Source organism: Branchiostoma floridae, chromosome 18, assembly GCF_000003815.2.
Source record: "Branchiostoma floridae strain S238N-H82 chromosome 18, Bfl_VNyyK, whole genome shotgun sequence".
Lineage (NCBI taxonomy): Eukaryota > Metazoa > Chordata > Leptocardii > Amphioxiformes > Branchiostomatidae > Branchiostoma > Branchiostoma floridae.
Genome location: NC_049996.1, coordinates 438,295 through 460,341, shown reverse-complemented (window position 1 = coordinate 460,341; position 22,047 = coordinate 438,295). Strand labels below are relative to the sequence as shown.

The 22,047-nt window shown below is 41.1% G+C and overlaps 1 protein-coding gene across 1 annotated transcript in view; it reads left to right on the top strand.

Moving 5' to 3' along the window:
* Nucleotides 1-386: 386 nt before the first annotated feature.
* The window catches only part of LOC118405673 (histone-lysine N-methyltransferase SETD2-like), a gene marked incomplete in the record, with an annotated part of 27,285 nt that continues 5,624 nt past the window's right edge, over nucleotides 387-22,047 (top strand). Inside the window, 22 exon segments of the mRNA XM_035805274.1 lie at nucleotides 387-744; nucleotides 2,870-2,903; nucleotides 4,838-8,559; nucleotides 9,041-9,169; nucleotides 9,675-9,803; nucleotides 10,362-10,485; nucleotides 11,131-11,208; nucleotides 11,393-11,490; nucleotides 11,641-11,752; nucleotides 12,351-12,488; nucleotides 12,869-12,985; nucleotides 13,473-13,679; nucleotides 14,186-14,483; nucleotides 15,042-15,208; nucleotides 15,596-15,919; nucleotides 16,713-16,829; nucleotides 17,717-17,830; nucleotides 18,146-18,307; nucleotides 19,186-19,290; nucleotides 19,623-19,850; nucleotides 20,296-20,373; nucleotides 21,118-21,249. Coding sequence (XP_035661167.1) covers nucleotides 707-744; nucleotides 2,870-2,903; nucleotides 4,838-8,559; nucleotides 9,041-9,169; nucleotides 9,675-9,803; nucleotides 10,362-10,485; nucleotides 11,131-11,208; nucleotides 11,393-11,490; nucleotides 11,641-11,752; nucleotides 12,351-12,488; nucleotides 12,869-12,985; nucleotides 13,473-13,679; nucleotides 14,186-14,483; nucleotides 15,042-15,208; nucleotides 15,596-15,919; nucleotides 16,713-16,829; nucleotides 17,717-17,830; nucleotides 18,146-18,307; nucleotides 19,186-19,290; nucleotides 19,623-19,850; nucleotides 20,296-20,373; nucleotides 21,118-21,249 — 6,651 coding nt within the window.

Here is a 22,047-nt window from a genome sequence, read left to right as displayed (position 1 = left end):
GGCTATATGTCCTCCATATATAAGGTAAAGGTATATGTCCTCTGATGACCCGGTATCTTCCACTAACCCCGGATCAACAAGGCAGAAATTTTAACAACATTCACAAATATGACAACAATGAAAAGCCCGGTAAACAAATGTACGGAATGTACCAGTGTAATGTAGCCCTATATAATGCTCCAAAACTCTATTTGACCCTCCCATTGAAATGCACTATAAAAGTTACATCAAAATGTCAACTCATTTCTGATGATTAATTCCTTATAAGTAACGTTATAATACTGAAATTTGGAATATGATGATCGTGATACAATCTTGACGCATTATTTCCATATGGATTTCTTTTTATAGCTGAACACAGACAACAATGTGAGTAGTGCAACATCTACAAACGAACATATTTCGACACGATTTTGGGAAATCAGGTTGTCGACTAGTCAATATCCCGGATGTAGAAGCAGGAATGAGGGAGGTCCAAGATGGCTGTCGCTTCCATTGAAAATGTTTAAAAATCCCCGAAATCGGCGGCGTTTGTGACTTACACAGACAGGTATTCCAATCTTTCGAGCATGTGTGTCTTATGAAGTAATTAGGCGTTTGATCTGTGGTGTTTTGTTGGAGTAGGCTGGAGAGACAGCGGCCAGGTGACAAGAAAACTGGGTGGTACACGAGAAAGCTTTCCCCGCGAAAAGGCAAATTTGGAATCATGAGTGATCACTACTACAACCCCGAAAGTCCAACAGGGTGAGTATTATATTCTAAATACTACACCTCTCTGTTACACAAAGGTACACCTGTCTTGTAAGATCCTAAACAAGGGATAGATTTGCCTAGGTGGACAGAGATCGCAGGAAAGAAGGTGAAAATGTCGAAAATCACACATGTATGCGAGCTAGCCAAGCCACGCTTCCAAAACATGTCAATCAGGTAGGTGGAAAATACCTTGTTAATGTTTGATGGTAGTGTGCAAAAACTGTGGCTAGGCTAGCTCGTATGGTGTTTAAGATATCACCAACATAACCTAGTTGATAACTATTCATTGAAGATGGCATATTATTATCATCTAGAAGTCTGTTTTCAGGTCTGGGTAAAATTATGTCTCTTATGGGGGTGTTGGGTATAGGTATGTGGCATTGCTGCCCTCAGTACCTTTGATACCCAATTACCCCATTCAGAGACCATGTTTGTTACCTTCACATATGTAAATCTGTCATTGTGTAGAATGTTTACTTATAACAAATTGTATTCTGTTCTATAGAATAGAAAGAATTTAGACAAGAGTCAAGAGACCAAAGCCTATTTGAATCACAAAACTGAAACTCTGCATGTTGGGGCTTGAAAAATATGCGTTTCACTGAAGTCAAAGCATATGACAAGTTGTCAACGTCACATAAGCATAGGTACATAAAGGTAAAGGTAGGTAATGCTAGTCCCATAGCCTTTTTCGGGCCATAGGGGCAGTGGGTTGTCATCCACATCCAATACTGTGTCTAGTGCACAGTATTGGAAGGCGGAGCCCATCCCTCTCTACTCCTTCCACTGCCCTGTACCTCCCCCAACATCAGGTACTCATTTTAACACCTGGGTAGAGCAAGGAAAGCCATGCAAAGTGCCTATCGCAAAGACACATCTTCTAGGTAGGAATCCAAACCTCTTCAGTAGACTAACTACAATAGCTTGTTTAGGGAGGTCACCATCCGATTTCATTTTCTTCTAAAGGAGGCTGACTCTCCTTGCCAATTATTTCCTTTTTTGTTTAATTCTACGATTCATGGCCCTGTAGGAAGGCCTGTGGAAGCTCTCACTTTATCTGCATGTCCTGTTTCTTACAACTGTAGTACCAATCGGAAAAAGAAGAAGATATCATTTTTTTACTGAGCCTGGATAGGTTCATGCAGACTTAGTTTTTTTGACAGCATTGGCTGCACTGCTGTAAAGTTTAATCTTATAGTATAGGACCTATATTTATATATAGTGCGATACTTATAAAATATAGAACCTTTATTTGGTAATGTACCATTGTCAAGATAGGAGACATGAGGCTCACCATTGTCATACCTTGAAGATATCATAATATCACAAATTGGTTTCAGAAAAAAAGAGTAATTTGTTATATTAAATACAATTTTCTCGGAAGCTGTCTACATGCCACAGCTAGAAAATTACTAGGAAGAGGTTTCTATTCGAGTTGTGAGAATGCGTCAGAAACATTAAATTTTTCTAAAACATCTAAGGCAATATAGGGTAGAGTGTCACAGGTGGACTTGCGATTCGGGCTGTCTACTTAGAACCTTGTGGGACTGACTTTGAATCCCTGACAGTGACAGCTCCTTTTGTTATGCCATAGAGAAAGGCTTTTTATACCAATTTCCTTACTCAACCCAGGTGTAAGTGAGTACCTAGCATTCTCAGTTACAGATGAAAGAAAGCAGATATTATCTGAGGAATAGTGTATAATAAACTTTAAACTAAAGCGAACTGCTATCCAGATGGTAACCTGGCTAGTCTTCAATAGGGCTGTACACCAATGCACCTGAACTGGTAAATTATTTAGCCATACACTGATACAGGTTTGGACATGAATATTTAAGTACAATGTACTTGTTAGATTCTATTGAATATGATTTTCTTTAGGCGTAAGATAGGTAAAAACTAAATCCTGTCTCTAAGATGACAATTTTGACAAGTTCGCTTTTGAAAATTAGTCAAATAGTAACTTTACAGTAACACTGTAGTAACAAACATTTTGACCCCGTTTCCTACCAGCAATTTTTAGTCACTTGTTAGCATATTTACTCAGCTTTGTATTTTGAAAATATTGAAAAGAATGCTAACACATTTTGTTCTTTTCTTTTCTTTGTTTTTTCAGGGACATGGATATCAGTTCAGAATCAGGCTCAGAGGTAACCATAATTCTTTTTGATACTACACAGAAATTAGAATATCTAAATTTTATCAATAAGATAGGTATAATCTCAAGATGATGTAATTTATGCTATGGGTTGCCTGTCCACAACTTGTTATCAAGGTTGTCAACCATATTCCACAGAATTATGTTCTTTTGAGGTTGAAAAATATTTCCCCTTCAAAGTGATTATTTATTTGAAGTTGATTTAGCTTCTTGCGGTGAAATTTGATCATCTAAACTATTGCCAAGAGTGAGAGGTTATCTAAAAGCTATTATATCATCAGCTAAATCTACATTAATCCAACCAAGACCTCCAAAGGACTGCTTTGTATAAATCATAGGTTCAAACACAAGGCTCTAGTTGGTTCTTTTTACTGTTATTAGGCCACACCAATTTAATTTCTTGGTTCACGGATTCGCTCGCTCCTATTTTTTGGAGAAAAAAATAAAAATAAAAATTACCACTCAGCAAATTTTCACCATTAATGAAACCATTCACCAACTTTCTGGTGTAGCAAATTGGCCTTTATATCATAAGCTCCTTAAAGTGTGGGTACAGGTGCTGTTACTGTAAAAAAAAAGTGTTTTTGTACTTTTTTCAAGCTGAAAACTTTTTTTCTTTACGTTTTGGATTAGCCATTACCTGTTTTCCCAACCATTTTACAATTTTTATTTTTATTTTCATTTCGCCCTCTCGCTCCATATTTTTTATGAAAAAATCCGTGAACCAAGAAATTAAATTGGTGTGGCCTTATGGACCACCATGCTATAGTTAGTGACCACCACACTAAATGAAAACTATTATGCTTATTTTCTACTAGTATAGTGGTATTGTTCTGTAGCAATGTCTGATCAAATATGAAAGATATATTACCTTTCAAACTGGCTAGAAAGTCATGTGGTGTAAAAAGAATTAAGTTCCCACATGGGTACCTTTAGAATGCCAACTTTAACCCAACATTTTCAAAATCCCCTCGCCATGGAAGGACAAAGACACCCCCTTCCGCACTATCCTCCGATTGGTCACTTCACTACATTGCCTTTAAAAGATTGCGACCAGGAAAATAATAAGATAAAGTCCTGGCTAGAATCCTGATACAGAAATAGACTACTTTTGCCATCATTGTACAAACTGAAAGGATGTTTTTGTATATCTACTTTGGCCATTTTCAACCTTTCCAAACCAAGTGGCAAACAATACAAATGTGTTGCCAAAAAAGGTGCCTTAACTAGCTATAGCACAGGGGACAATAGGGCTATACTAAATGTGGGAGGCCAGGTAGGGTCAGCTTCACTCAACACCAGGGGTTTTGATAGGATCAGAGACCACCCCCACGATGCAGTAATGGATTGTTCTGTCTGTCTCAGTTAATCTATAGTATATACAGACAATTTGGCCATTCAGTGAAAGATGCAGCTGTTTAAAGATATCTTAAAACAACACAGATGCACAGCAAGTTTCTACCAGCTAGAGTAACATTGACACCAAATATGAGTTGGTAACAGCATATGCAGTAGGACAGTTCAAATTTTCAGATATTTTAGATGATACAATGTCCTAACTGACAAAACTGTTTTGACGTTTGTTTGCTGTTGTGTGATAAAACAATATGACAATAGGTTATGTTACTTTTTTTGTTACATTGTCAGCTTTGGTTGTATTGTTTTCTTCGAGTTTCAAGATTTGAAACTGATGAAAGATCTTTCTATACATTAATGTTTTGTGTGTTTTGTTGCCTTTTAGATCATACTTATAGTTATACATCTTGCAGCATATTCCAGTTATGAATTTGAGATATACAGAAATCTAAGTTTGGTCGCTGTACTCAGCAATCACAGTATAGTAGAAAAGGGACCTTAGGGATTGTTATATGTAGAAAGTTTGTATCATTCATACATGGATGCTTATGATACTCATTTCTTATTCAGAACGAAGCAGACAAAGATGACATCCCTCCCCCACCCCCTCCTCCTGTCGCACAACTCCCGCGGATAAAAGCCCTCGTAAACTACGACGTGGCAAACACGAGCGAATCATCAGACCTCAGCGAGGAAGACGACACAAAGCGAGACAACCAAACGGAGGCCAAGGGTCAAAGTTCAAAGGGTCACGGAGGGAAACCGAAGAGTACAAAATTTTACCCACTTGTCGAAAATGGCGAAAAGCACTCGAAAGAATTAGACTCAGGTATCACAGACAAAGCTGTGAAGGGACCAGAAAAGAACACCAAGTTCGAACCACTACTAATATTCAAGGACCAGAACACGATACAGATTCCCAGACCAATAACAGAAAGAACGGACACTGCTTCTGTATTTACAACGCAGAGTGAAGACACAATCTTGGGTAAGACTGAGAAAGAGGAAGACGACTCTAAGGATGGCGCTGGAAAATGGAAGCCTGTTGGTTGGTCAGCATTGCAAGGAAACAAAACCTCAAAAACTGACGTCAAAATACCTGTAAAGACCAACAGTTTCCTCTCTGTAAAGAAGACGCCCGTAGATTTCATCCCGATGAAAAAGACCACCATAGACGACGCGTACGGCCTGGATATTTTCGAGCAGTCACAGAAACGTAAGGGAGGGAAAGCGAACAAGTCCGGAGCAATCTCCTTTCAGTTAAGGAAAACAACACTGGGACAAAAACCTAATATCAGAGTTTTCATGCCAAGGCAACTGAAGGTCCGGAGCAGTTCAGAAAGCAGTTTACCTAGAGCGTTATCTTCTGAAGACCCTTCCCCTCCTCCTGAAGAAACCTTACCGCCACTACCTAAGGAAGAAAGTAAGGAAGTTGTGAAACCTCCTCTACCTACGATGGAACAAGAAGCAAGCACTAAACCTCCACTGCCAATTGTAGAACCTGAAAGAAAAGAAAAGCCACTAATACCTATCAGCATAGGTGATGCTAGTTTAAAAGTACATTCTTCAACTCCAGAGCGTCCATCCTCTGGACAAAGTGGTACGTTAATCGAAAGAAGAGATTCTAAGGAAAAAATTTCAAGATGGAGTGATGCCTCAGGAGAAAGAATGCAGCCAAACACAGTAGTGACGGAAAGGAGAGATAGCAAGGAAACGTCAAGATGGGGATTTGAGGCAGGAGTGCAGCCAAACGTACAAGCTGGGTTACCTCACGTGCCAACTAAATTTGAGGCCTTGCCTGCTAGTGATTCGCCCAGAACATTACCAGTTGAACAGGCCCTTGACTCTATACCACTGCCATGTGTAGACAGCACTACTGTGGCTGCTTCTCATGCAATGTTTAAAACAGACGAGGTGGAGTTACACGGCGGCGCCAATCACAAAAATTCCGACCAATCAGATATGGACATTGCTTCAGATCAGTCTGATGTGGAGCGCGCCAAATCCGCGGAAAGCTCTAGTTCCGACACCGAGGACGATTCCGATTCGGACGCAGACACCAGGAAGCGATTACGCTCGGTTGTAACCGTGGTGGTTACCAAGCAACAGACCTCCAGTCCGTCTAGCACGAAAGAATCGAAAGAAAAGAAGCACGAAAGTCCATCAAGCTCAAGAGAACCGAGGGAAAAGAAACGCGACAGAGAAAGGCGGTCGGGCAGTAGAAAAGGTAGCTCCTCGAAAGATGATTCTAAATCCGAACGTCACGAACGCTCCAGGACTAGAAGTAGGAGCGAAAGTTGCAGCAGTAGTAAAACTAGCCCTCACAACGACCATTCACGGAATAGAGAAAAATCAAAGACCAAGTCAGACTCGTCCGAGATCAAAAGAGAACCTGAAACTTCTAGAAGACGAGAGAGTACATCCGACAAACATAGATCTATTTCAGAAAGCAAGCCCCATGGAGCAACTACGCAAGAAGAATTAAGCAATGCAAATATTCTCCCTGTCAAAGACAAACCTGTAGACTCAATGGATACCAAAATCGGCAAAAGCTTGAGCTGTGCAGTAGATAAAATTGATGTGAAAGATTCAAACATTTTGCTTGTGTCTCCAAAGAAAGAACAAAACGTTACACAGGAGAGCAACATAAAGCCTGTACCAACTGAGGCTGTGCATGGGGAAACACTGGTGTCCTCTTCTTTGCGACATGAGCCCGTAGAAATACCACTCTCGCGCCTTTCTGACGAACAAACATTTGCCACGAACAGAAAGGAATTCGAAGTAGAAAGCCTATCCGGCAAGCAGACTTCACAGCCAGCCATTGAAACGTTTGCCACAAAGCACAGTGAAGATAGATTCAGTCCAAACAAGAAAGATGATTCTTACCCTGAGCATAAACACACAGTGCTGGAAACCCCCATGTTGGACTCTGAAGAGAGCAGTACACAGCATAAGGATGGGAAGGAGAAAGTAGTATATCACGCTCTTGTTAACTATAGTTCACAGGAGGAAGACGATAGTAGCCGTGCTACAAGTCCAATAGTAGAAGAAGGCATCTCTGAAGAAAAAGATCACAGTAAGACAGTATCTTCTTCTTCAGGAGGTGTACTTGAAGAAAGCGTAGGATTTTCCTTAACTTCTAATGCTGAGATTAATACAGTATTTCATAAAGAGGGGACCAGACCTGACGATATTACTTCACAATTCAGTCAGACAGCATCAGAATGTAAACCTCCCATGGAAGAAAAAGGTGTGTGGCCATTGGCTGAAGAAAAGTCATGTGACACCAAGAGGACCGAACCAATACCAACTAGAGAGGGGGGTGAGGAAATGGCAATACCTGTAGTGTCGGGGACTGGTCGAAGGCAAAAGAAAGCAACGCGCTGGGATTCAGACACGAGGGAAAAAGTAGAAGTGAATGAACACTACGTAATGGACGCGCCTGAAAGTCATTTTGAAGACAGATCGCAAGAGCCACGCATTCTGCAACCACTTCACGGAGACGAAAATGACGGAGGTAGTACCCCTCTCCATGATGAGTATGAGGAGTTTGAATCTGAACCAATCGTTATGGGGCATTCGACCAATGAGGAGAGAGGTCGCTTCTTGAGCACTGTCCACGGCCGGAGCGAAGAAAGAGTGTCAATCATGGCAGCTACATCAACTTCCTCACACCCGCAGCAAGACGACGTGTCGTATCCCTCTTGTACAATCCGTCCGATGCAACCTAGAGTCGACTTGTCCAACCCCTGGGACGATTACGAAGAGAGCGGATTGTACGCAGACTTCTCTGGACCGAGCATGCTTCCACGCGCTCCCAGTATATCCGACAGTGCGGCGCCATGCGATTCCTCGGCTTCTAAGGACCTTCCGTACGTTTCGAACTTCGTGGAAAGTACACAGAGTACAGAACAACCATCAGACACTTGGAAAGAAGATGAAGTAAGAAATCTTGATGTTCAGAACAGCAGTAATGTACAAGATTCCACACAGTTTTCTGAGCAAGACAGACAAGACTTGGAGCTGACACCAATCAGGAGAAGTGCACGTCTTAAATCCCAAGACTCGACCGACTTAAGCAGTTCACCATCTTTAAGTAAAGATGGAACAGAGAAACCACAGAGAAGAGTCTCGATTGAGGTTCCTCAAGAAGCGTCTTCAGAGACGACAGAAGATGTCTTGAGCGAGGCGTCGGCTGAGAAGGCTGTTCCGGAGAAAGAGAAGAAACCAGAAGAAAACCTCCGCCCGCCATTCTTTGAAGCAATTACAGAGAATCTTTACCTCAGTGAAAGGTGAGTTAGAATAATAGTGAAGTAGACCTCAGTCTGAATATCAAATCTAGAGCACTAAAGAACTAAAGCATCAATACAATAGAAGCTAGTCAATAGCACAACAGATTACCACACACTTCTTAATTGAACTGGATTCCAATATCTTAAACCTGCATAGCTTTGCTTTTTTGCAACACCTTGATAATTGCAAAAAACACACTGGCAAATGGCCTCTACTGTATTGATATATAAATTTCTTTGATTCCTGAATAAGTGTTTTGACAATCTTGCTTATGACATTGAAATTACCTTTGCCATCAGTTATAACATTGTGTAAAAGCAGATATTATAGCAACATGATCTTTTTAAGATAAAGAAAAAATGTTTTTGTCCTGATAGCACATTTTTAACCAGTAACTCTAAGTTAGTTATCAGTGTACTGCAAGACACTATTGAGGTTTGAATTTTAAACCATTTTTTTCTTCATTTTGTGGTCCCACAGGAAAAAATCGAAAATGAGAAAGGATATCCGGCGGATGTTGTGCGAGTGTATGACATCGGAGGAAGAGAGGGATGCTGGGATAGCTGCTTGTGGGGAGGACTGCCTGAACAGACTGCTGATGATAGAATGGTCAGTACAAACAGAACCTTACAGTTAATCTGACATCTACTACATGCAATCTTTTTCCATTTGCCTTTTCTGGATCTGTCATAATGTTTCAAGAGTTAAAGCTATACAAGCTTGTTGTCTATGAAAACTTGTGTCCTCAACTCTGGGAGGTAGTGGCTGTGATATACGTGTTGTCGTCTTTGACATGTGTCTATGGGGACTGAAAAATATTGGGGCGGCCTAAAAGTGGTTGTACTAACTAAGACCAAATTTGACTGTAGAAATTTGGTAGAAATTAACAGTAAACTCTACTCTATTACTTTGCTCTAGTTATTTTATTGGACCAGTAAACCCCCAAAAATGTAAAAGTCCGACAATATAATCTGTTCATTTTCTATTCAGTCCATTTTTTTTCGTACCAGTCCAGCAAGTAAAAAAGCGGTTTTGTATCAGAACACTGTACCCGTATCTACCCTAAACTGCATCTATAGCTAAAACTAACAGAGTGTATGTTTATTTGTTGCAGTGGCCCCAGATGTCTGTGTGGAGAATACTGTACCAACAAGCGGTTCCAGAGGAAGGAGTGCTCCAGAGTAGAACCCTTCAACTGTGGAGACAAAGGGTGGGGACTCAGGGCTGCCGAGGACATGATATCGTAAGTCTCTCACACATGGGTTTTGATTACAGAAAAGATCTTTCGACTTTACCTTCGTTTTTGGTATAAGCAACCAGCATAGCTTGAGAATGCCTGGATGGATTGTTTTGATATTTACTAGGTAGGTCTTGATGGTCCTCAAAATGCTTAGATTTTGAGCTCTCTATGCTGGTTCTGAGTTTTGAGTTGTAGATACCTCTAAGGACAGAGAGTAAGTGGTGTAGGTTTGGGCCTCCTAACACCTTTTAAGTTACTGTTAACAAATGAAGAATTATAGTACTTACCAAGACTCCGTTACCATTGAAGTTTTCTATAAACTCTGTAGAAGACATGATAAACAAGAAATATAGTTATTTTTGATGTTCAGATCTTTCAGGAATTTTCTAACTCAAAAGATATGAACTTTCAAACATCAGTGAATGATGTTTGAAAATGTTGATGGTTATTTCAATTTTTGTAACTTGTACAACAATTTGTTGTGGTTGATATCACTTGATATCATGACATTTTTAGTGAGAACAACTAAAACTTTATTGTGTTGTTGCATTGTTTCTGTAGGAACCAGTTTGTAATGGAGTATGTAGGAGAGGTGTTGAACTTCAGTGAGTTCAAACAGCGCACCAAGGAGTACAACAGACAGAAACAGCATCACTTCTACTTCATGGCTCTCAAGAACGATGAGGTAAAGGTTTAATACTATCTTTTTTTTCACAGCAAAGGGATAAGGTATAGGGATGTCCCTGTAGCTCAATTGGTAGCAGCCTTACAGTTGAGCTCCTGGTTCCAATTAGTTGGTAACTGGGAGAGCCCGGTTCACATTCTGGTTAGGGCACCCTGGTTGGGGCTGCAGCCGTCTTTTGGAAGGGATGTAAATTACGGGTTATGTGTTAAAGGAGGTGCCTCAAGCATGTTAAAGGGAACTTCTAGCAACCCCTCCCTGTAAAACATACCCTGCTACTGAAACGGCAAGGTAGCTTGCTGACCTATGTGCCACTAAGCACTACAAAGTGAACGAGCAAAGGGGTACACAAGGTTTATTATTTATATCTGGCATCCCTCCCTGGAAATATTGATATTCAGAATCCTCCCTGACACTATTTCCTGCATTTTGTGGGACAACTTTTGTGCTTTCTCTGTTACAGCCTTATTCTAAAGCCGAATGGCAAGGTTCTTTCCAGAAAGAGGCACTGGTTGAAAAGTAACATAGTCCAAATCACCAAACTATGCTGTCTACATATAAATGCTGTAAGAAAAACATTCTGTGATAATAAATTGTATCTTGTACATATAAATCTGAAAATCTGGTGTCATCTTTTTCCATTTCCAGATCATAGATGCGACTAAGAAAGGTAACGTGTCCAGGTTCATCAACCACAGCTGTGATCCTAACTGTGAGACACAGAAGGTAAAACGGACAGAAATGTAACTGTTTCATATTGATCAACAGTTCAACAGTTCTTATTTCTCTTATACATTTCTTGGTTTCCTGTATTTGTGTCTATGTGATGTCTGCTATGATATGGAAGCCCACTCTTTTGCCATTATTTGTATGAAGATGTTTGTAACACTTGTATGTGCGTTTTTCACAGTGGACTGTGAATGGAGTTTTGCGGGTTGGTTTCTTCACAAGGAGACCTATTTCTGATGGAGAGGAGCTTACCTTTGACTACAAGTTCCAGAGATATGGGTAAGGTCCTCATCATGACTTAATGGATATATTGGATAGATCTTAAGACACATTTGGAGATGACCTGGTAGAAGTACATTAGTAGACATAATATATGGCTATTTTCCAAGTTGATCTGTTATGATATGTTGTGTTTTTACATATGAACAGTAAGGAAGCCCAGAAATGTTACTGTGGAGCTGCCAACTGTAGAGGTTACCTGGGTGGTAACAAGACCACACCTGTCAGACAGAGGACCAAGAAGAAAGTGGAAGACAACTTGGTAAGATGAACAAGACACTTCCATCTTTAAAACTTGTTATGGTCTTTGATAAAAATGGGTTACCTATTATATCAAAAGTTGACCTTAAATCAGTTGTCCATCATTTATTTACTCATTCATTTGCCTTTTCATTAACTCACTCATTTACCTTTCTTTACTGATTTATAAATTTCCCTCATTCTTTGCCATGTGTCTGTTATGTCCCCAAGTACTCAGGCCTATGTCAGACACCCAAACCGGCTCTAGCCTTTTTTGGTCAACTCCTATCAAGGGACATGAAAATTTCAATCTGACATCATATCTTGCTATTTTCTCACAATCTCCCTGTAGTTCACACTCTTACTTCTTTGTTCAATTTCATGATATACTTCTGCTTGTACGATGTATTCTGAACAGTCACAATATGATGTTGAAATTCCAGTGGCCTGATGCGTTTATGTTATACATTATTTAACTGCATCATGAAATCTACAAAAATGAAGAAGAAAGAATCCCTGTCTACCGACCCTTTCCCTTCCTTTTAGGATTGTATCCAGAAACAGGACATTTTTTCCAAAACCACATGGTCATTTATTGAAATGTCTTGTTACTGTCTCAGTTGGATGAGGAGATAGACCAGATGGCAGAGGAGTGTGAGGAGGGACTCACCGAAACTGAGCAGGTGCTCTACCTCTCCAGACTAATGGTACGGTCCGAGACAGTTCAACAGAGATTCACACTTCTCAAGATACTCCTGGTAAGACTCCGCTTTTCTTATGGCTATAGATGTAAATAGTAGAATATGGCTACAAAATTATTATTTTTTCTTGTTGGACCAGTCCAAAAAATGGATTTAAAAAAGCATCAGTGGACTGGATTTTGAACCAATTAAAAAATCAGCAAGTGTTTTGGGGATTTGCAGTCCAAGAAAATGACAAGAGCAAAGTAGAGTAGAGTTTAGTCATTTCAACCTAGTTCCTACAGTCTAACTTTTAGTTAACAAATGCAGTTAACATTGTTTGCATGAAGATAGGATTTTAAAATGCCAGTGGGAGTCTCATGCTTCACCAAGAAGATTCCTTTGAAGTGACGTTTTTTTTTCATAGGCCTAACCTGTATAATTTTGTATTTTTCCAGGCGACTGATAATCAGTCGTGTCTGAAGGCATTCCTGAGGTACCACGGCCTGTCACTCATCTGGAGCTGGATGGTAGACATGACTGACGGCTCCGCCCCTCCAGACCTGCAAGTCAAGGTGAAGAAAGTGTTTACATTGGTCAAATGTTCTACCATAGCATCGTCTGGCCTTGTGCTTAGGCTAGTCGACTCATTTGGGTTGAAATCACTGGCAAGTCTCGATGTTGTGTATTTGGGGAAGATGTTTTAAAAAGATTTTGATTCATCTTGGTAGGGACAAAGACAAACAATTAAAGAACCCACCACACTCACGAATAAGGGTTGCTTTTTCTTAACCAACAAAACTGGTGTCTTGTGCCTAAAGACAGTTTACTGGTTATGGCATACAAACAAAAGGGGTTTCTTTTCAGATGGTAACCATTGAAATACTCTGTATCACTAGATTTTTCTTTTCAGATGGTAACCAATAAAATGTTCTGTATCATAAAATCTTTCTTTTCAGATTGTGACCAATAAAATACTCTGTATCATCAGATTGTAACCAATGAAATACTGTGTATCATCAGATGGTAACCAATGAAATACCTCTTTCTTACTACCATCAGGTCCTCCGCTGTCTGAGTCATCTGCCAATCACCAATCGCACCATCCTGGACGAGTCAAAGGTCATGGCCGTGGTGGAGCGCTGGGCAAAGCAGCTGGCCAATCAGCAGCCTGCAGATGCGGACACAGAATCCTCCAGCGGTGAACCGTTGTCGCGGTCGGCCACGCCCCTGACCCTCAGCCTGGCATACAGAAACAGTCCATCAGAGGTACTAATGTCAAGGATTTGTTCATGCTGTGCTCTCTTGTCTTTTAGAGCATACACTAACAAAAGTAGAAAGAAATTAGACTGGCCACTTACTATACCAATCTACACATGGTCATAGTCTTTAGATAAAACTTTTCCGACCATAATTATAATTTCACCCCTAAGAAGCGGCTCCAGACCTTTGCAATTTAGCCCAATCTATTGTAAGCTCCTCATAATTCCGTCTCTGGCTGCAAAGAAAGAGTAGTCGGCCTACCCAATACTTAAAATGCCTTAAAGTTTGCGTTGATTTGATTTTGCATTTTGGAGAAAATGGAGTGTTTGCAGTGGTTTTCAGCTCGTGCTAGCACTATAGTCACATACTGTAGAGTAGTGGAAACACCAGTGGTTTTGTGTGAAAATCATGAACGTAAACCACCGCAAAATTATAGGAAGATTATAAAAACGTAGCGCTATCCTGTCCCATCCCTAGCTCTTACAGTCTGTTTTTGTTGTTATATGTTTCAGCTGAAGTCAGAAAGTGAGAAGAACTCTGAGAGCGACAACGAGCGAACACCCGCAAAGAGACGCAGAGTACAGCTCCTAGAAGACATGGAAAACGTCAAAACTGCTGAAGACAAGGACAAGAACGATGTGACCTGCTCCACACAGTCTGAAGAGACAGAAGAAAAGAAGCAGGAAGAGGAGGAGAAGATAGAAAGAATGATGGAGACAAGAAAAGAGGTGGCAGACACCAGCAGTGATGCTAAGAAAGGTGCAAAGGATTCTGGGGATGGGGAGGAGGACTCCAATGATACAAGAGAAGGTGAGATACAGTAACTGCATTTAAAATTGCAAGGATTCAATATTTAGTAGAGAGAAAATGTAGTGTTTACACTTTACAGTGACATTTAGTTCACGGTTGAAACAAAAGGGTATGTGTACAAAAGACATTTTAGAGGTGGTTTTAAGTTTGTGGTGTACGTAAAATCTGCAGACATAAAACTACTGCAAAAATTTCTGCATTTACAGTATATTTATTATTGAAAGGGCTCACAATGCTTTTTTTCTACATACTTGCACTAGATAAGTTTCATTACAAAAAAAGTACAACAAGCAGAAATCCATGTGTATACAATACAAGATTGATATGAACATTAAAAATGTCCACACAATTCCAGTTTCACCTGCATGTGTATAGGTAGTATTTTAAATCATTTTTCATGTGATAACATATATACATGAATTTTAGATACGAATTTCCTATATTTTCAACTGTAAGAACAGAGTTTCCATTATGACTAAGAAAGCATGTTTAGAAACAAACATGTTTACGATACCTAGTGACCTTTGGCCTCACATTTGTTAACCTTTAACCCCACAGCGGACCCCACAGCGGAGTCAGGCAGCAGCAGTGCAAAGCCTGCTGGGAATGGCGAGGATGACGAGGAAAGCTCGGACCTGGAGAGCGAGCAGAGTCAGGAGCCCGAGCGGCCCGGCGGGATCGCAGAGATGGCGGCACAGCTGCTGGAGTCATGGAGTTCACTCAAGGTCAGGCTGAGGGATTATGGGAAATATTGCATAGCTGTTAGACCAGTCCATTTGGCATGGATAGGGATGTTCTAGAAGAGCTTATGTGGGGGCACCTTTTTTTCAATCCAATTTTTATTGGGATGATGTTTTGGGATAGGTCAATGTCTGCGAAAGATTGATATAGAACAGTACATTTTTGCATTTGGATGGAGATGGATTGAAATATGATGTATTTGCTCATAAGCAAATGTCAACCTTTTTCGTTTTTTACTTTTCTTTTTATTTGGAATAACCCTTATATTGTAAATGCATAATAACTATGCCTGGAAATTGATACACTATATCTGAGTATTTCATTACCATGTAGGACTAACAACTAGAAACACAATCTTCTTGTTTTTACAGGAAATATACAGAATCCCCAAGAAAGAAAAAGAAAAGAGGGATTCAGACATAGAATCCGAGCCAGACCCAGAGAGAGAGAGGGAAAGAAGGGACAGGGAAAGAGATCGGGAGAGAGACAGAAGAAGAGATTTCAAAGAGGAGGAGAGAAGAGAGGAGCATCCTTGGCGCATGTCTGCTAAGAAGAGACCTCTTGAAGAACCTGATAGTCACTCTACTCCAATCAAGGCACGGTGGAAGGAGCTTAGGAAGAAACCTCTGGATAGACCAAGGAGTCCACTCATCAAGCTTAGCAAGGAGGAGAGAAGAAGACTCTTTGAGAAGAAGGTATGTCTAGAAAATTATTTCTTGTGTTTTACATTGTTGTAGACTGCTGTGCTTCTGTGTGTGGTGAAGTATTGTATGAGGGTTCATCAAAACTTTCTCTCAGTGTAAGTTGTGACTCGTACATGGTCAGTGCCTTGAGATTAAAAAAGGCATGGTCATAATAGCAAGTTTCCTGCCTGTTTTAGACGCAGGATATATTTATATATTTTTACAGGGTTGGGTTGCTAGCCCTTCCCCTTAAACGTGAACAAGGCACCTCCTTGAACACAGGACCCCTGTTTTACATCCCGTCCAAAAGACTGGGGGCAGCTGCTACCAAGATAGCCCCGGAACTTGAACCAGGGTCTCCCAGTTACCATTTGGAACCCAGGGTTGGACAAGTTTTCTAAAATTGACTTGTCCTATCGGGCAAGTACTTAAAAAATTTACTTGCCCGAGCCAACTTTTCACTTGCCCGAAATCTAAATGACATTTTTCTATGTACATTCATGGCCTTCAATGGAATTTTTGTTATTGGCTCTATTTTCTGTGTTAATCAATGCTTGATGTCATGACTTTGAAAAGTAGCAAGTACATCAAAATCTCACTCAATGGAGAAAAGCTAACTTGTCCGATCGGGCAAGTGGGGAAGGACATGCACTTGCCCGATTGGCATTTTCACTTGCCCGGGACTATAGGGCTAGTGGACTTGTTTATCCCTGGAACCAGTTAAGCCACAGGGACATTCTAACTAAAGAAATATCCCAATGTTTGTGCATGTACATGTAGTTATATATATATTGCCTTATTGCAGGTTGCTGAAGAGGAAGAGACCAAACAACGTGAACAACAGGAACTGTACATGCACCAACTCCAGGCACTCCAAGCCTTGGGGACGTTCGACCCAAATATGGCACAGGCTTTTCAACAGGTACACTACTATAACAACTACTCCCTTATTTCCTGACTAAAAATTTCTGTAATAACTATAGCTATTGATTATAATCTATGAAATCTTCCTTTTGAACTACCAAGGTAGAGATTTACTGTAAGGGCAAGGATTTTCTTTTTACATAATTTTACACATGTTGACTGTTGACAGTCCTAATCAAAGATCATAGGTAAAGCTTGTATTTTTGCTGGATTGTTTATTACTTTACTTACTCTCTGTTCAGTTTTTTGGTGATATCTTGCTAGTATTAGTGCATGATTTGCGTTTCATACTTATCTTTAAATTATTTTTCCTTCTTATCATACTTTGTAGTAGCCTGGGTACCATCCGGATAGTAGTTCGCTCCTATGTTCGCTTCTGCTATCCGTCTGGAGACGTGCGCATTCAAACCTTTTGTTGGTAACGTCAGTTAATAAGCGAAGTAAGGAATGAGTTCTAGAGAACTCGTTCGATGACAACAGCCCGGCCCCTGCATGCACAAGGGGATGGAGAGCTTTTCCGGTGTTCGAACACCTGTTCGAATGAGTGTTTGAACCCATTCCATAATTCGCTCATGAGTAGAGGCCAATCAGCGTGTGCTTCCACTTTTTGTACGATTCCAAACGTTGAGATGGTCCGCGTTCCCAGACGGAAACACAGAGAAGCGACTGTATATAGTGTATAATGAATGTCAGAGCTAGAAGCGACTGTTTATAGTATATAATGAACGCCGGAGCGAACTACTTTCCGGATGGTACCCAGGCTAACTTTGTAGTGTTTTACACTTTCTAACCCCCAGAAAGTGGGAGCCCTGTTTGTTTTTTTGTTTGGCTTGTTCTGACGTTGGCTCCGTGGTTTGTTCTATCCTGAAGTATTCTTATGATCAGGAGGGGGCGCCCCTGTACCCCGGCGGACCCCAGCACGCGCCTGATGTCTCCATGGATACCAGTCACATCGTACCGGGACAACCTGTCGAAAACTTACCACAGTATCCGCCTCAGGTACAAATAGTTCTTTTTCCTTTGCTAAATATGTGCTGGTTCTAAAGGTAATGGTAATGGAGATAAATAACCTTTTTGAGGCTGCTAAGGCAGTGCATTTTTGTTAAGTGTATGGTATTGGATAGCCTGATTAAATCTCGCTCATAGCAGCCTGCCCAACATCCTCCTAACTTTCGGCCATTTGACACCACTTACTAGTGTATAGCAGGCCAAGTATGTAAAATTGTACAAAAAAAGGGCATAACTGCATTTTTATAGTTTGACAGAAGAAGTTTTAATGCACTGACATTCACATTGTCTGTTTTGTGTTGTCAGGACTTCCTGGATGACAGTATAGGTGCAGACCCTATGGACCAAATGAGTAGGAGTCTGTTAGATAGCAGCCTGAACGTGTCACACCTGTCAGGACTGGAGGACCCTTCAGGAACCCCCACTTCCTCACTTCCTACCACTCCTCAGCCTATACCAGTACTACAGGTAGGTTAGAAACCTCACTTCCTACCACTTCTCAGCCTATACCAGTACTACAGGTAGGTTAAGAAACCTCCTCACTTCCTACCACTCCTCAGCCTATACCAGTACTACAGGTAGGTTTAGAAACCTCCTCACTTCCTACCACTCCTCAGCCTATACCAGTATTACAGATGGGTTTAGAAACCTCCTCACTTCCTACCACTCCTCAGCCTATACCAGTACTACAGGTAGGTTTAGAAACCTCCTCACTTCCTACCACTCCTCAGCCTATACCAGTACTGCAGGTGGGTTTAGAAACCGCCTCACGTCCTACCACTCCTCAGCCTATACCAGTACTACAGGTGGGTTTAGAAACCTCCTCACTTCCTACCACTCCTCAGCCTATACCAGTACTACAGGTAGGTTAAGAAACCTCCTCACTTCCTACCACTCCTCAGCCTATACCATATCCTATACCAGTACTACAGGTAGGTAAGAAACCTCCTCACTTCCTACCACTCCTGAGCCTATACCAGTACTACAGGTGGGTTTAGAAACCTTCTCACTTCCTACCACTCCTCAGCCTATACCAGTACTGCAGGTGGGTTTAGAAACCTCCTCACGTCCTACCACTCCTCAGCCTATACCAGTACTACAGGTGGGTTTAGAAACCGCCTCACGTCCTACCACTCCTCAGCCTATACCAGTACTACAGGTGTGGAAACATTCATGAAATTGGTTCCCTGCTAAGTTGAATCCCTGCAAACTTAAATGCATTTACAGTATTACAATGAATGTGTATTGTGTTTTTACTAAGAAAATGGAATGTGGAACCTTGTAATGCCTTGCCTTAGCCAAAGTTACAGTGTGACTATACATAAACATTTGTACACTCTTTTCAGTCCAATGTACCAGTCCATCCAGTCACTAGCAGCCAGCCACCCCCATCAGTAGTGGTACAGTCCGTGCCCTCTCCTCAGGTCAGCCACATGCAGCAACCAGTCCAGGTAATGAGCTCTGATTGGCTGCTCACTAGCCAATAAGAATCATCCTTCAGAGTTATATTTAATTTATGGTGATCTCTAATGCAGTTAGCACCCTTGCAACCTTATTAACTCAAAGACATAGTTTTAAAAAATTTCATGGTGAATTTGTTATTTTTCATAGCTGAGACTGCTATCATGTAATACACTTACGGTAATTCTTTTTTCAATATTTGTATGACGATAATTTTTCTTCTCATTGGATCAAAGGTTTCAATTAACATGGATATGATTTTCTTCTAACAGATGATAACGATATCTATTCTTAACCATTTTTCTGGCATTCATTTTATTAGCCTCAGCAACAGCAATTGCCAGTCACACCACAGCCACTGCCAGCTGCACCCGTACAACAACAACAACAACAACAACAACAATGGGAGCAGGGTCAGCCGGTAAGCTTCGTGGTGAACCCACAGCAGCAGCAGCAGCCACCGTACGACATTCCACAGCCGCCCATCGTTCCACCACATCAGATACCTCCACAACAACAGCAACAGCAGCAGAACATTGTGTACCAGCAGGTTAGTGCAGCACTACCACCTTGCAATTCTGATGTGAACTGCAGATTGTAATCATGTAGCTATCTTTTGCAGTCATGTACTGCTAGATAAGTCCAATAAGTTCACATCAACAGCAACAGCAGAACACTGTGAGTGCAGCACTGCCTCCTAACAGTTCTGATGTGAACTGCAGATTGTAAATATATAATTTTAAGTAGATATCTTTTGCTGTCGTGTACTGCTAAACTAGACAAGGTCAAATACAACATTGTGTACTGACAGGTCAGTGTATTGAAGTACTGCCACTTTACAGTTCTCTGCTTAGGCTGTTTTCATGTTGAAATTACAATTCTTTCTGCAAGAACCAGAAAAGAGAGATTGATTATTTGGTACAAGTCTGAGTTTTGTTGTGTGCTTTTATAACATCAGAAGAAGTAATCTCGATCTTTGTCTTGATCTTTCCCAGCCAATGGCGTACACAGTGCAACCCACCTACGTGCAACCACAACCTCCGCCTCGGGCAGTCCTACCTCAACCACCACAGGTCAGACTATGTCTACGTTTCCCTTCATGGAAACCAGGGGTCTAGCCAGCGTCCGTTTTTCCGTCAATTGACGGAAATTTGCTGCGTCTGACGGAAAAATTTTAAAACAAATCCGTCAACCTTGACGGACAAAAATCCTTGGTGGAAGCCACGGGCGGCTTGGGGACGCCGTCCACGGCCGTAAAAGCCACACACTGTTTGTTTTGCTATTGTTATGATTGTTGACAATGTGTGTCTGTGCCCTTTCGCATACGATAATCTCATTAAAACCCGTTTTTCAAGGTCTCAGTTCAGTCCTTCTAATTAATTTTCGCGGTTTTCGCGACGATTGTAATTGGCTGATGGAAAAACATTTCGAGCTGGCTAAAGCCCTGATGGAAACATATTGTTATTTCTCAATTTCTTCCTATTATTCTAAACATACAATGTCCATGACCTGGACCAGACAGCTGTCACCATGGTTACTGGTAAAGAAGCAGACACCCTGTGGTTTTGTATTACTTTGTGTAGCAAGTGGTAGGACAGAGATGGAGGGGCTGGTCACCATATAATGTTACATGAATGTGTTTGAGTAAGAATTACAGACCAGCATCCAAGCTTGCTTTAAAACTGCACCCTACTATAATTTTATCTGTGTCAAAGTCTAACCTTAACTATATAGATCCCCATAGGCTGAAAACTGTGTTCTGTTACAGGGTCCTTGCCAGTTCAGTCTTCAAGTACAACTGTTTTTTTCCTGTTCAGGTTCAGTACATCCAGCCAGGTCCGGGAGACAGCCAGTTCTACCCCCAGCCTCAGGGTGTGATGATCCAACCTAACGTTACCTACTCCCAGTCTGGACTGGTACATACTCAGGTCATGCAGCCTATACAACAGGTAAATAGAATGGACACATCAAATAAACTTGGAAAATAATGTTCACAAGATAGTAAATGAAACAAAAAGTCAAGGAAATGTACTTTGCTGATAAAAATTTTTATCTTCTATGATACTGTAAATGTATTTAAGTTTGCGGGGATTTAATTTCGCGGTAGCGGGAAAAGGGAATTTTCGCGGTGGATTTAAGTTCGCGGCAACACCATAGACATCATAATAGAAAAATGTTCGCGGTGGTTTTAAATTCGCGGTTAAGTGGTCACCGCGAAAACCGCGAACATTAATCCACCGCGAACATTTCTGCATTTACAGTATCTTATGGATGGCATAATGGCAAGGATGCAGCCCTGTGTTAATTTGAACTAAACTGTTAGATACTGCAGTGTACGCGTTACATGGTGATAGGTGCATGTATATAGAATGCAACACAGTGTATTTCATATCACCTGAGGTATCAGCTTATCCGTAGGTAGGTTCGCCCGTCAGCCAAAGGTATTCTGGTATTTAAATCATTGACAGCAGCGCACTCAAGGCATTCTATATGCGTTTGAATTGTTCTATGCAAGCTTGTGTGATAACAGCAGAACCCCATGCAATAACCCAAGTTACTGCCTGGTCTTTAACACTGGTATTGCGACCCAGGTCAGACTGGAATCCATTTATTTCTTTGGATGTGTTTATAGCTATAGAAGCCAGGCTTTTAGCCAGGCATGCGTCAAAGCGTCATCTGGATGGAGTAACAAGAAATTTGACGCCCCTGGACGCCCTTACACTACAGAGAAAATGTCTGACAAGCAG